The following is a 15,401-nucleotide window of genomic DNA, read 5'->3' as shown; positions in this document are numbered from 1 at the left end:
TGCAGTCATTTTATACGTAGAATGTATTAACGTTTTAACTTCTTGTAAAATAACTTACTAATTCTTCAATATTAACTTTAGTTTGAATACACCAATTCAATTTTCATTAAAATCAACATAAATAGATGGGAAAGGTGTTGTTTACTGAAGTTGGTATTCTTAAACATCGGTTATAAGCTATCAGCTATCTATAATTCCACTAAGTGAATTTTGAAAGATTTAAAATATAACTTGTCTTGGTTTAGGCGAATACGAACCACTGATTCCACAGCTGGCTCGCAACTCTATTGCTCGTTTCTTGGCCAAATGTAGACGACAACAGCTGCCACGCGCTCGCAAACTCTCTTCCGGAGCGGCTCTCCGCACTTGTCTTGGCCAAAACGTGTTTTAGCCACTTCGCTAGCTCGACTCTTGGCCGCCCGACAGCCAGTCTTCAGTTCGATTCGAAGCGCGTCTTAGTTCGGTTGTTGCCGCCGGTCTGCCGATCCACCGATCTTCATTTGGCCAAGTGAATGTCTTTCAATTGTAACCAAAACCAAAACAATATCGTCCAGTGGGTGATATGTAAGTGAGCCGTGCGACTGTCCCTCTCTTTCTCGCCGGGTATCCCCGTCTCTTTCGCCGCGGAGCAAGTGCGTCCGGAGATTTGCTGACAAGCGGGTTTCGATTTGAATTTCGGTCTTCGGCTATCGCTTTTCGGGATATTCGTGGGTTTTTACGTATGCAAGCCGCGTAGTTTGACATTACCGTTGTCTCGACGCGTCATAAAACGTGACCACGCCCCCTCCTAAAACCTAGACCTCCCAAAAGCCATCGTCGGATTACCCGCGGAAAATTTCACTTTGCATCGAAAGCTGGTTTCTGCATACAGACAGCAATTAGCGGAGGTCCCACTGTGCCCACCGGACTTGGACTCGATTTCCTAAGCCGACATTAAATGGACTTCCATTTCGCATTAGATTTGTGTAGCATTGAGGTTCTCGAGCGTGTAATTAACATAAAGTTTTACCCCCGGCTGGCCTTCCATTAGAAACTGCCATAAATGCATAAGAATTGTGCAGTGAAGTCCATTCAAAGACTTAATTAAGAATTATTAATTATTTAATTACCCCTTGCTCAAGCCAAGGTCGTTGGCCGTTGGCTGATAAAATGCGATATTTTTCAGAAGTTTTACCTCTCACCGGCCACAGACAACTGGAAAACAAACTAATCAAAGAAAAAATCGCATAAATAATTGCAAGAAAAAACCGAATGCAAACAAAAAAGCAAACCTCCAGCCAAGATATATTATGTGCTTTCGTGTTTATATAGCAAAGACAGAGATTCAAGGTGAATGTTGCCATTATTTTTTGACAGAGTGCTCGAGCAACAAGTGAAAATTTATTGGGAGTTTTTTTGCTCGCGTGCTGAACGAATAAAAAAAAAGAAACGTTGCCAAAATTCAACCTGAAATAAATACCATTAAAAGAGTGCATAAATCTAAAAACCACTTAAAGGTGTTCAAAATAAATAATCAGTGACTAATTTGGAAAGGATCAAATAAATAACGATCTTTATTCCTTTCTTCGACTGGGAATCCCCAATGGATGCGTTGTATATTTATTTTAAGAATATTCGCTTTGATTAGCAATTTAAATCAGTTTCTTTGGAATTAGAAGCTTAATGATTCTGAAAAGTTATGTTATTAAATTGAACAATAAACAATTTCGGGGTTTGCTTTTTTTTATTAAGATTATCTACTATACTTCAGAAGACCATAGTTCAAGCTTTTCTTAAGCCTCAGATCCAATGTCATTAACCATTTCGAGAACTTAGCCTACTCACACACAATTCTAGTTATCCATCATACACAGCGTTGGCGTTTCAGCCTTGAACTTTTTCGTTAGGTAGAACCCGGTGCAAAAGGCAACAAAGAGAAAGAAATCACATTATTATTAATTACATTTTAACGGTAACTCCAAAACAACGCAAAATGCTTTGAATACATTCCAGAAGAAACCCGTCTGACCCGTCTACCCAAAAAACAATTTCTCGCTCTTGACTAAATTCGCCAGCAAAGCCATCAATAAAGCGTATACGCAACAACAAAATGCAAATACTGGACAACAAATAATTTAACGATAATTTACAAAACGCCCGTGGCAAAAACAAAAGAAGCAACAAGTTTAATAAGAAACCAGTCAAATTGCGAATTACAAATCCAACAACACTTCGGATAAGGTTTTTTGAGGAGTAACGAAAATGTCTCGGTCGGCGTCGACGTCGACGTCGCTGCTTCTCGGCCGCAGCATCTTTTTCTTCGTCACCATCTGCGGCTGCTGCTTTGCACAAGGTGAGTGAGTTTTACATATGATTTTTATTTTATGATGTCTTATGCGCGCCACAAGACAAAAACTTAATTTAAGTCATATTCTCCGGTGTTTGTTTGGGGCACAACATTTCGGTATCTCATCAAGAAAACCCCAAAAAGTCTGTCTGATTCACTCCATGCTAATTTATCTCGATGGCAGCGGCGTCTTTAAGCCGTGAGATCGGTGTCTTTTACAAGCCGGAACTCTCTGAAGGTTGGAATCAAAAGAACGACAACGCTAAATGCGTGTTCAAAATTAAAATCTCGAAATTAAAGTCAACTGCGAGTGAATTGTCACGAAAAGAAACGGATGCTTGGTGTTAAAGCTCGAATACAAACAAAAACACGTCTAAAACTTCCGGAGAGTAGGCAGATGGCCAAGATGATTAAACAACCAAATTTCAGCTCGAAAAGTCTAACAAATAAGTACTCGATCAACTGGCAGCCACAAATTTGGTTGCACCTGCAGTTGATTTTTATACCCTCGGGGGCATTCAGTATTTGACTGGCAAATGTCGACAGTTTTGGCCTTTTTCGGCCACCTTTTTATGGCTGCACAGAAAGAAAAGATTAAAGATATGACAATAACATAAAAACGTATTTAAACAAAAATCCCGAACTAGTTTGTATTGTATTAAAACACAAAATGATTAAGATATCAACAAAGTCAAACAACAATTTTACCATTCAACAAACAGTGGGAAGGAATATGAGTTTTTTGTTTGCGTTTCTGCATTGGCATGGCATTAATTCGCCCCTCAAGTGTGTTAAAATGTCAGTAAATGTCAATAAAACTTTTGTCGCCTCAAAGGCCTCTTTAAATATGGGGTTAAGTGTTCGAAAGTGGAAGAAAACCGATGTTTTAAGAGTTCTTGGCACAGTTAAGCGATTTGCTTAAGTGACTTTAAGGTAACAACAGTGTCATTGAACTTGTAGCCGTGTCACGTATACTTGGCATAATATTTTTAAACTTACCACAAATCTCCAACTCTGAATTAATCAGCAACAAAGCCGAACAAAAAATTAACAAAAGGCTGAAAAAAAGAAAAAAAAACAAACAAATTAAAACTAAATCTGTTGCATAAGACATCAATAGACAACCTTTCTTTCTACTGGCCAATGGATGCGCAACCCGAGACGGAATCTTTTGGGCCTTATAAAAATAAGCAAAAACCGAGAGACAAAAGCAACGTTAATAAAATTAACTTGCTAATGAAGCGATGATCACACCGCATCATTTCTATGAGCCACAAGCACACCTATACATATATTGACTTAAATCATTTCAAAGCAGAAATCAAGAAATACAACTTATGGAAATCGACTAGCAGCATTTTTGTATGCAGAAACATTTTTGTCGCGCGTGATTCGGCCAAAAACAACCAGCAGCAGCAGAATGGGAAAACAAGTTTCGGGTTTCTTAACGTTCCACTATGCAAATTAAACACTAAATACTGAAGATATACACATGTCTGCATGTCGTTTGGATATTTTGTAATATCACGATGAAAACGAAAGTGAAGTCGCCGCTTGACTTTGAAAAGCGCTCGAACGAAAGCCCCAGAAAGAGCCTTCCAGCTGCCCTTGTTGTCGCCGGTTTCACTTTTATTCCGCCATGTACCGAGTTGTTAACTCTATCGAATTAAAATAAATTCGCCGCCGCTGCCGTTGTGCCGAAAGAAAGTGAAAGAAATGTACGAGCTTGTGCATGTGCACATGGCAAAGTTGCGGCACAAGTTTGCGCTCGAAATCATAACAGTAATGGCAACAGGTTGGCTGACTTTTACAGTCCCACTTCTACAACTCGAACGCGGCAAGTCGAATTTTTGGGTAAATGCAACGAACTTTAACGGAAATAGATTTTATATATTAACACATTCAATTTCTATAACAATTATTTTCCTCTATAACTTGGTTGATAAAAATGTTACAAAATTACTTTCAATAATAACTTTTAGACTTTTTAAATAATTAATAATTAATCAGTGATAAAAGTTCTGTAACTTAATATAACACTGATTTTTATTACTTTAATTAACACACCAAATTTGGGACAAATAAGTTTACCGAAGCGAGTCTGTATTTGAAATCTGATTTTGAGTCTGGTTCGCGGCTGCGCACTTTTTCGAATTGTCACACAGCCGTTACTTTTTCCAACTGGCCGAACGTGACGCATTTCTTTGGCTTTATTTCAATGAATAAATCTCTTAGCCAGATGCAGACTCTGTGGAAATAATTGCTAGCTTACATACTCATGTAAATTGGCATTTTCTGTGCGCCGTAATGATGGGAAACATGCCAATGACATTGTTGTCCGATTCGACTCGAGCATTATGGCAGTGGAAAGCAAATTTACATAGACAATGTGCGATTTTTGTGGACCGAAAAGAAAAGCGCAGATTTTGCCAATGGCCAATTAAAATACATTCGCATTTCCACAGTGCTCAGCATTATTTCCGCTCAGGTTAACTGCACTACACTTCAAAACAAGTTTTTTTGGCGTCTGGTAAACAAAAGCAAAAAACAGGTGCAACAGCCCCCTGGTCAGCTGCTTTTTATATAACGGTCAGTTTAAAGGAGCAATTTTCCGAATGGTTTTTAGACATTGCTAACATACTTTAGCCAGTTCACTTTATTTGCTCTTACGACGATTTGGTTGAGATCAAGTTCCGAAAAACACGAGCACTGTCTACGGTTTACACTTAAAATATGAGATAAGATTTAAATGCATATGATTGCATTTGGCTCATGAAATAAAATCAGGGCTGCAATATATAAAACAAAAATACCACAGGGCTTTCATCTCTAAATTTATTTGAGTTGGCAGCTCTACTAAAGTTGTTTTGTTTGTGGCATCAAGTTGTTCGCTCTTTTTTAGGCGTCTTTTTAGCGTGCAACATGCCCAGTAAAAAAGGTAAACAATCCATGTGTACCGACGAGCAAGAATACGTGGTTGAGAAAGTTATAGGGAAGAAATTTGATAGTGAGGGGTATCCCTACTATTTGGTAAGATGGGTGGGCTTTCCGGAAGAGGCAAACTCCTGGGAGCCGATGACAAACGTTGGCAACGCCATTGCCCTGGTGGCCGAATGCGAAAGGAGTCTCTATTTAAGGAATGTGGCAGGGCACAAACAGAACGCATTGGCCGAAAACGAGAAAGAAGTCTTTACCAGACTTCCCACTCCCAAGACACCAATAAATGACAAGAAAGGGAAAGAAAGGGATTTCAAATCGAAGCAGGATAAAGGGAAGCTGGCTAGTCCAAAGGAATGTACAAAAAGTCTTTCCAAGTCATTGGAAGAGAAGCCCAGCACTAGCTGTACACCTGAGAAGAACGGGAACCTTAAACCACAAAACTTTCCGGATTGTTTGCTCAAGAGTACCAATGTTAAGCGTCACTCGAAAGTTCTGGATCTAAGCGAATCCAGTGACGACGGTACACCATTAGCAAAATATTTGTCCTACATACAGACACCTGGCGCTTCCCAACCATCGGCTCTGCGGCTCCTTAAAGAGGCCGCATTGTACCAAAGTGAGAGGAAAAGTTCCATATCGAACGAGTCCTCGTCCAGCTCGTCATCATCGTCCTCTATGTCATTGAGTACTGCACCTAAGACACCACTCAAAGAACTCGCACTGTACCGTGATGCAAAAAAAAGTCCCGACTCGGACGAGTCCTCCTCCAGCTCGTCGTCCTTCTCGTGCTCTTCGTGCTCCTCCTCGGAGTCAACCTCGCCTAAACCCATCGCAAAGGTACCTTTATCACTTAGCACGCTTAAGGAAGAGGCTCGGCAGTGGGAGACTAGAAAGCGGATGAACAAATTTGGTGGTCTAATAGATACCAAAAATACACCCTCTGCGATTAGCGAAAGATCCGTTGCGGAATTAAATATTCCGCTCAGCCAAAAAAGCCGAAAACAGAAAACTAGGAAATCCAAGAAATTACAGCACGTAAGAAATTTGATTTATTCTTTTCTAAGGAAATCAAACCAGGACTACCAAAATATTTCTAAGGGATATAAAATAAATTAGTTTAATAGTTGAAGTGTGTAACACCAAATTTAAAGTTTTTATACATGATTAAAAAATCAAGAAATCTGTGAGTAATGGTTTGATTTCCTTGTCCAAGAAATAATCCCTCAAAAAATAGATACATGGTGATCTTTCTCAACAGCAGACCAAATATAATTTTCCGACTCCGCCAACCAAGCCGCCAAAAAAACTTCTGGCAACTAAAAAGGCACGCACCAACAATGTGGTTTTGCTGAGCTCAGACGAGGAGGAGAATGCGGAGATCCAGCAACCCCATTGCTCAAATTCCAACATTAAGAAGGACCTGGTGAGCTCCGTGGACATGCAGCTGGCATCAAGCGGAGCCATCAGCAAGAAAAAGAAAAAGAAGGGGCGCCGGCGCTCGAAGTCAGTGAAGGGGAGCCAGGATTGGAAAATGCCGGAGTGCAAGGAACCTTTCGGACTGGATCGCGGTCTGATACTGGACAAGGTGCACCACAGCTTTATGGTGCGCGATCACCTCTTCCTGTTCGTCACCTGGAAGGGCTGCCCATACCTGGATGCGGTTCTTTTGGAAGAACTAAAGAATGTCTACCCAATGAAGGTTATCGAGTACTTCGAGAGTTTGGATATCGTCAACGACGATAAAGCTGAAAACTAAACTTTTCTAACCGGTGAGTTGCTGCCGCAGTTGATGCTGGCCCTGTGCCCGTAACCTTAAACACAAGCTTCCGCTCCCGACCAGCTTCTGTTTCTTCTTCATAACTTTACAGTTCGACGCTCGCAATATTCGAGCCATGAGCCATGAAAACTTCACGTTGCCTTCGGGTCAAGATAAATGCCATCGAAAAACAAAACAGAAACGAAAACGAAGCATCATCCGGTCGGCGAATCACTTGTTGGATTTCCCTGTACATGCACCTGTATCTGCATTTTTCTCTTCTCTTCTTGGTAAACCATTGATAATACCAATGTTAGCCATATGACAAATTGCTTGCCTGAATCTCCGTTGCACTAAGACCAAGCTTGGTCGTTGATTTATGACTGTACCTTCGTAGATTTATGGATAGTTCTTAGGGGAATGTAAGGAGAAGTCTTTATCGCGTTAACAAGAGGGTATTATTGGCACATGTGTATCCCGGGCTCAATTATTGCCCTCTTCTCTTTCAGCAATTGTAGATTTCATGCCCGAGATCAGTGAGCGAAAATTATGAGGCTCCAGACTCTGGGTTTTCGGTTTCCATTTGGCTTATCTGTCGCATCTGTTGACAGCTGCTCCGCTTTGAACTCGGCGGCTTGGCAACATGTTCATTCGTTTGGCTAGAAAAGGCCAACTCCCTCGCGAAAGTTGTGGGCGTTTAAGAGGCTCCATGGTTCATTCAACCCGAGCCGAGTCGCGAAATGAAGTCAGCAACCCAAATTGTGATTCTGTACGGATGCAGTCCGCTGCCTTAATGGCGTATCTCATAGCTTTAACCTTCAATCAGACGTAAGTACTTACTTGCTTGTACTGTAATGTGCCCAACCCGAAGCCACTAAGGTGACACGCACGCCTGGAGTGGCGGACACACCTTTGCGGCGCACACGCTAACGCCACCAACTGGACTCGCCGGCAAATGGACTAATGTGTCCATTTAGTGCTGTCTTGCGAAACTTCAATGTCGTTTGTTAGCTGGCTGATTGCACTTTTTAGACATTTTCACAGTTGGATCTTGTAGCAGATCATTTAATTTCATAGCACCGAATATAAAAATCTGGTTTTATAACTAGTTAAATTAATTTTGAGGTGCCTGTAATGCGCTTTATGGCGTTTCAAATGGCTTACAGGCAATTAAATTTTAAATTTAATTAATTTAAACCATTCACGGGTTAAGGTCAACAGTTTGTGGCAGTAGATATTAAAGTGAATCCTTTGAATCGCTGTATAAATTAACTCTTAAAAACCACTTATTCTCCCAATTTTCACTCTACTTTGATTTTAATGCCTTCACCTAATTAAATGTATCTCTACCGCCAAGGCGTGTTTGCACTCTGCTGTTTGATCCATCGCTCTATTATTATTTTCCATTATTGCTGTGCAATTTACTCAGTTTTACCTTCCTGATTTCTGGGTTGCCTTCGACTTCGGCGTGCATTGATTTATGTGTGTTTGAATTAGCTGTCCATGGCATTTGCTATAATTTCTGTAGCTGGAACATGTTTTTCCACCCATTGTGGTCGTGCATATGTGATGGATTTCGGGGAGTGGTTGATCTGAGCCAAAATGGAAAAAGGGAAATTCATGCCGCATAAACTTAATAATGGTTCAAAAAAATTTCCATTCATTAATTGGCCGACCAAAAATATTCAAATTGCCTATCAAATGTCAAATCAACGAAAGCAATTTTAATTTCCATCGCCGAGACAGCCGAAAAATTGTAAATTTCCTGATTGTGTAATGTTTGTTGTAACCAACCATATTTCTTTATCAGACAAAATTTGCATTTAATTTCTGCCGCCACAGCAACAACAATGCTGGCCAGCTTCATATGTGATAATTTTCTCGCTCGTTTGACCATTTTTGGCTTGAGATGTAATTACGCCCAAGGCAGCAACGAGTTGCCAGTAAATACAGCAACAGGCAACCTCATTTATGACGCTTTGCATATGGTAAACAACAAATCAGAAAGAAGCAAATGGTGTTTTCTATGTTGGTGGTGGTCGGTTGTTGTAATGCAATTTGTTTAACGCTTCGTTTATTACCAAAAACAGCAACGAACGCATTTCTTGGCTTGGTGTTGCCTGTCTCGAAGTTGTTTTGTGGTTGACTGGGGCCAGCAGCAACATTTTGGGTCGCGTAGGTTGAGGGGCAGCCAGCAGATACAATATTTAATATGCAGCCATATGCAGAGTTTCTTCTCCATTCCCCTGAACCTCCTATTTTCTCCGCTGCATTTTCCCTGCAATTTTCCTCGCCGCATCCCATGTCCACGTTTGTTCATTTATATTTTCTGCAAGAGAGTGGGTGTGTTTTCCACTATTTGGGTTTTCTGTTTGTGAATTTGTTTGACAGTTTAATATAGCTGGTTGTGTGTTGGCACGAGTCACAATTTGCTGCCGCCGTTTGGCATCTCTTGTGTGTGCTGGGTGCCTCTGGGTTAGGGGTTATTGGAACAGCAATTATATGTAGTTAAGGTGGCCCCTTGCGGCTGCCATTGCCGTGCATTTGTTACAGCAACAACAGCTGCCGGAGATGCGGTTTGATTGCCCAACCATGGTTAGCCCAATATGGTGCCATATCGGCTTACAAATGGGTTGGCTCCATTACAAGGCCTGATTGATTGTTGATGGATATTTATTATGTGGTTCATATACCCACTGATGGAATGGTGCAAAAGTTATTATGGGTTATAAGTGGTTAGCTTATAAACAAGGAAATTCTTTGTTACTTACTGCATTCTTAGAAGCCTGTAACTTATTTTGGTTGATTAGTCTCAACTGATTATAAAGGTTTCCCCTTTCAACTTGTTACTTTCTACTTCTTTGTCTTAAACCCAATGACCTGCAAAACTAGTTCAGTTTCACGTAGTTTATACCCAAGTGCATCCCAGTTTCAGCGACCTTGCTTTGTTTCTTTGGGGCTTTTATCCGTTTCGCTTTTATGTTGACTACGCCCCAAGAACCTGAGCCAGCGGGCTATCTCCTCTTGATGTTAATTTCACGCCCGTTAAAGTGATTAAATTTGGCTTTGTTTGCTTTTTATGATTGCTCTTGTTTTCGTCTGTAGTGCAACATTCAAATTAGTTTATGTAGCAAAATAAAACTGTGTTTTTCATTTCGTTTTCCTTTGTTTCTTTTCAGGTACGAACCACATTTTGGCCAGAAGCAAACCTTCGCATCGTAAACATAATCAACTTCAAGTTCACGGTCAACGAATATCTGATGAACTTCAACGGATACATACAATTTTTTCTTGTTCTTTTATTATAACTTCATTATTATTTTGTAGCACAGAAACTAGAATGAGGGGATAAGATTTATGTTTTTTGTTTTCTGTACATGTAGCAACTTGTACTCTATTTCTATGTGAAAGAAACCCGATACTCGAAATGTCTAATAAACTTTATTTTTCGCGTGACATATGATACTTTCATATGGCTTGCATGTGACAAAGGAATTTCAACCCGAAGGTCGAAACGTTTTAGTCAGCGATCCACAAAGACAGATTCAATTAATAACAAGTCTCTGGTTCTAGCCACTTCGAAGAAAACTTCCACTGAATTGGCTGAGCCACTTGGCTTAAATGTCATTGGGTGGTAAACCAAAACCAAAACCAAAATCGAAATCGAACTTTAGCCAACCCGCTCGAAGTTGTTGACATTTTTGCCTGACTTTTTGAATTATTTTCAGCATCGCCCCACAAACTGCTGCAATTACCTTGCATTGGTATTTCTTTTGTTGCTCTTTCTGGGTGTGTTCTGAACGAAGGAGAAACTCCATTGATGAAATGAGTTTTGTATGTTAATTCGGCAAGATACACTGCATTCTTCGGATTGAGGTGGACTGGAGGTTGGATTTCGATTGGCAAGTGGGCGCTTACTATATACGTATGTAGGTGGAATTTCGGGTATTCCAAAGTTTTGAGTCACTTATCTGAGAGTTTTAAAGGTGATTACACACCAGAAGTACAGAAGTGCTTATAACATATACAATGGTATGTTTATACTCATATTTTTATATTTTCTATACTTTTAATGCTAGTTTCCTCATATCTTTTTTAGCCTATTTTGATTACTCGTCTGCTCTTTCTCCTCGATTTCCCATTAATCACCGACTTCCAGAGCTCCGCTTTAGTTTAGCTTTGTTTTGTTGATTGCTTTTGGCATTTTCGTATGGCTAAGCTACACCTACGATTTCCGCACTTGTTCAGAAATGCGTCTACCCTTTTATTCGAGTTGCTTTGCGCCAAATGTTTGGACCGTGAGTCAGAGACAAAAGCAAACTCAGGCAAGTCTTCGAGCGCCTGTCGATGTGCCACGCCCCTTCGAGGTGCATTGAACGCATTTACTTCTCGCTTCGCACTCCATTTTCCATGCACATTTTCGCTTTTCTTTTTAATTGGGATTTCTGGCTACGGCTTTTCCGCGGCTTCGTTTTCCCCGCCTTTGCATTCGCTTCGTTTCGTTTCACTTTCGCGCCACCAACTTGTTGCAACTGTGCCACTCGACTCGGACTCGGGGCGGTGGTTGTGCTTCAGCTTTATGGCTTCCCAGCCGGCCAAGTCGGTTCGAGTTGGTGGTCACTTTGCCAGCCACTTTGGTAGTCACTTTGGCAGTCGGCTTGGTGGCGGCGGAGAGCCACTCGAGCAGAACTCGCCGCGAAATTTGACAATTCGGCAGCCGGTCGCTCGAGTCGCAAACAAAAGCTGAAATTTATGAATTTAATTTGGACTTTGGTGAAAAGAAAGCGTTGACACTAAACGGAAGTGTTCGCCAAAGGGGCGAAAGTCGCGTCAAATTGAGCGATTAGCACAAAAGGCAAAGTGGGAAAAAGAGTTCGAGCTGTGTTGTATGAGTGTGTTATGCAATCCAAAGGGGATCGAACCGAGCGAACAATGCGATCAATAACCCAATAGCCAGCTGGCATTTGTAGGCCGATCTCGGGTTTCCCACCGCTGCATAACTGCACTGCAGACTGCAGCGAACGTATCACTCAATTAAGCCAGACTAATATCCAATCAAATGCCACTCTGACCCCGCATAATGGCCCAGTGATTCATGCCGCCCAGTGACCCAAAAGTTGACTCAGACACCCGCGTACAAGATATAGTATAACCGATATCGCACAGCCACAGCCACAGCCATGGCCACTTGAATGGGACACCCCGCTGGGCTGCTGGTTTTGCTTGCTAGCCGGGCTTTGCTTTATATGTGGCACATGTTTGGCTAATGATTTCTGGCCCAGTGACACAACAAGCGGCAATATTGTGAGCCAGCGGAACGACTGCAGAGGTGGAGTCGAGTTGCAGACACCACCAGGTGTGTGTGTCCATTCTGAAGAGAAGTGAACTTTGCGCCCTGCCCCGAAAAATGCGAAGCCAATGGAGTGTGGCTAAATGGGCCTAAATCCTTGACCCATTTGTTCGTTCTCTTAGCCGTCTGGCATTTCCGTTTTGTGTTGCAAAGTGCAAACTTAAGCTCCGCTCGCAGTTCGCTTCGATTTGCAGTCATTAAACCTTTTTGGCTCGATATTACGAGCATATTGTGTACCCCGAATTGGCAAGAGAAAGAGAAACAATATTTGGTAGGCGATTTTCAAGGTATTGCTTTTTTTTGCGGTTTGCCATTACGTTGGTTGCGATTTTTGTCATTTTTCTTCGGTTAAATTAGCGTTCGGGGAAGTCAATGGGGTTAAGCTGCCCATTAACCCACTTTGGTTAGGGAAATATTCGTATTTGTTGAGGGCAGGAAATTCGAAATGTTATAGACGATTACCTTTTGTTTACCTGCAAGTTATTAATTTTCAGGCTGTTTTTGTCAATTTGTTGCTTATAAATGACCCCCTTTAGTTATTGGCTGAAATTAGAGGCCTTTTATAGCTGCTCAATTTAAAAATATAGTATACACTACCCTCGCATAGAGATTTAAGTTTATGTGCCATTCACGGATGTTCGGCAAGGAAAACAAGTTTGTGTCTTAAGTCATTCGTTTCCTTTGTGGCCTTTTGTAACTGGAAATTATGGGCCAGCTACCGCGGCAACAACAACAACTGATGAGCGGGGGAAACCTGTAATAAAAATATGCAGTTATCCTTGGGATTACGGTTCATCAGGCAGCCCTATAAATATATATGTTTCTCCAGGGAGCGAAGAGGAGTCTCCTCTTCTTGGCCGCGACTCCGGCTAAATGCTCAGTGGCAGCGGCCTCTTAAACAGGAAATGATGCCCAAAAGCGGTACGAACAACAAAGCTGCCAATTTGGCTGCAACAACAAACAAACCGAACACTTCGAGAAATACTTTTCAGAGTCTTAAGATTACAACCGTGGATATGTGGCAGCTTGTGCACTGAGAAATACTCTTTTTTTTTTTTTTATACCCTTGCAGAGCAAAAGGGTATTATAATTTCAGTCAGAAGTTTGCAACGCAGTGAAGGAGACACCTCAGACCCCATAAAGTATATATATTCTTGATCAGCATCACGAGCAGAATCGAAATCCGTCTGTACGTCTGTCCGTCTGTCCGTCTGTCCGTCTGTCCGTTTCCGCGCAAACTAGTCTCTCAGTTTTAAAGCTATCGTGCTGAAACTTTCCCAAAAGTTGTGTAGTTGTTGCACGCAGTATATAAGTCGGAACGGGCCGGATCGGCCGACTATATCGGATAGCTCCAATACAAGAGAATGAAATAAAAAATTCTCACTCTGTTGTTTTTGATCAGATCGACTTGAATTCTTCAAGATGGCGTTTTCTAACTGTTATTGAATTTTGGATTAAATTTGAACAAAATCGGATAACTCTATCGTATAGCTGCCATAGGAGAGATCGAAAAATATATATAGAATTAATGGAAATAAATTGATAGCATCGTTGTTTTCTATCCCACGAGCTTGATTTTTTGAACATCAAGTTTTTTAACAACCCTTATATTGAAAAAAAGTTTCATAAAAATCGGACAACTATATCTTATAGCTGCCATAGGAAAGATCGAAAAAAACTATATAGATTTGTTTATAAATAAAATGATAACATCGTTGTTTTTCATCAGACAAGTATGATTTTTGGAATATAGAGTTTTTTTACGACTCTTGAATTACGAATTAAATTTGATAAAAATCGGACAACTATATCATATAGCTACCATATGATCTATAGTCGAAAATATGGAAAATGAATAGAAAAATCGTCTTAGCTTCGATGTTGTTAAACCTTTATGCATTTTGTTCGACATATTTGATGACTGCAAGGGTATATAAGCTTCGGCTTGCCGAAGCTAGCTTCCTTTCTTGTTTCTTAATTACATAACATTTTTAGAATAATTTAATTAACATTATCTTGCTCTCTTAGTCCAAGGAAATTCCCTACACGTGTTCTTGTTCAACTAGTTTTATATATATTCTCAATAGTCTGTGGTTTTTCCAAGTGCCTTGGCTTCGGCAAAAGAAGAGGTCTCTTAACGAGCGGCATGCATAAAATATGCCCTTTGTGCCGAAGACATTGCTGATCGCCTGATTGCAGGCCGTTCGTGGATTCTGCGTTTTTAATAAAAATGTCAAGCGCCGAGTGGAAGAAGAAGGTGGCGGCGGCGGCGGCGGCGGCGGGTAACAATGAATTGGCAATTTGCAAAGCTGCTCCTTCGCTAAGTAATCCCCACATTGAGGCATCGGTTATTGGAAGGCATTTGGGACTCAGATTCGGACTCGGATTTCTGCGTTGGCGTCTGTGGAAAAGACTCTCGAAAAGCCATTCAACCCGTGATAACTCTTGATTGACGGTGGCTGGCAACCTGACGGTTGGCTTTATCCCAAGTGATATTTGCTTTAATAACACTCGAGAACTGCAGGGCTTTTGTGGTTCGTTGAACTTCTGGGCTTCGATGGAAGCCAATTCGTAGCCACTCATTGAGCTCCAACCACTTGGGCACCCACTGAGCTTCGAGGGTGTATATAACGTATGGCTTCTATGATATCTGGACACGCCCAATTTCAAGTGGCACCCGGGATGCCAAATGAAGCCTAAAATCCGCACAAAAAGAATATGCAAATGCGGAGGCAGAACAAAAGCGAAGCTCAGGAGAAGAAACCTTGTGGTTCACACAATAAATCACGACAACCAGAACAGCTATAGCTTCGGCTATACTGTATGGCCATTGTAATTACAGCAACAATAGACAGCTGGCCGACAAAACTAAGCCAAGATTGTTGACCATTTTGTCGTTGAAGCGTGCGGCAAACTGTTGTGTTTTCATGTCTGGCTTTTGTTTGTCCATTCTTTACATTCGCCAAAGCAAAATGGTAAAAAGACAAACAGCCAAGAGCCGGGCAAAATTATGCGGAAAATTACAATGC

At 41.1% G+C, this 15,401-nt stretch overlaps 2 protein-coding genes across 5 annotated transcripts in view; both read left to right on the top strand.

Moving 5' to 3' along the window:
• Window positions 1-436: 436 nt before the first annotated feature.
• Window positions 437-15,401, top strand: part of LOC108093807 (flocculation protein FLO11) — a 37,084-nt gene continuing 22,119 nt past the window's right edge. Inside the window, exons 1-2 of one of the 3 annotated variants that reach the window (XM_017194120.1) lie at window positions 437-508; window positions 1,993-2,332. In XM_017194120.1, the coding sequence (XP_017049609.1) occupies window positions 2,242-2,332 (91 nt within the window). In that variant the 5' untranslated portion in view covers window positions 437-508; window positions 1,993-2,241. Of the gene's footprint in view, window positions 565-601; window positions 1,330-1,992; window positions 2,333-15,401 lie in introns of those variants that run through there. The other 2 variants (XM_017194118.1, XM_017194119.1) reach the window with 2 other exon arrangements.
• Window positions 5,149-10,478, top strand: LOC108093808 (uncharacterized protein DDB_G0271670). Of its 2 annotated transcripts, none has more exons than XM_017194122.2 (3): window positions 5,149-6,301; window positions 6,528-7,035; window positions 10,202-10,478. In XM_017194122.2, the coding sequence occupies exons 1-2, from the start codon at window positions 5,249-5,251 to the stop codon at window positions 7,020-7,022; spliced, it is 1,548 nt and encodes a 515-aa protein (XP_017049611.2). In that variant the 5' UTR covers window positions 5,149-5,248; the 3' UTR covers window positions 7,023-7,035; window positions 10,202-10,478. The 2 variants fall into 2 exon arrangements, with proteins under 2 accessions (XP_017049611.2, XP_017049610.2); XM_017194121.2 differs by having other exon boundaries at window positions 5,151-6,301; window positions 6,525-7,035.

This window comes from Drosophila ficusphila, unplaced genomic scaffold (assembly GCF_018152265.1).
Source record: "Drosophila ficusphila isolate 14025-0441.05 unplaced genomic scaffold, ASM1815226v1 contig_414, whole genome shotgun sequence".
NCBI lineage: Eukaryota > Metazoa > Arthropoda > Insecta > Diptera > Drosophilidae > Drosophila > Drosophila ficusphila.
The sequence above is the reverse complement of the archived record's forward strand: the minus strand, read 5'-3'. Positions and strand labels throughout refer to the sequence as shown.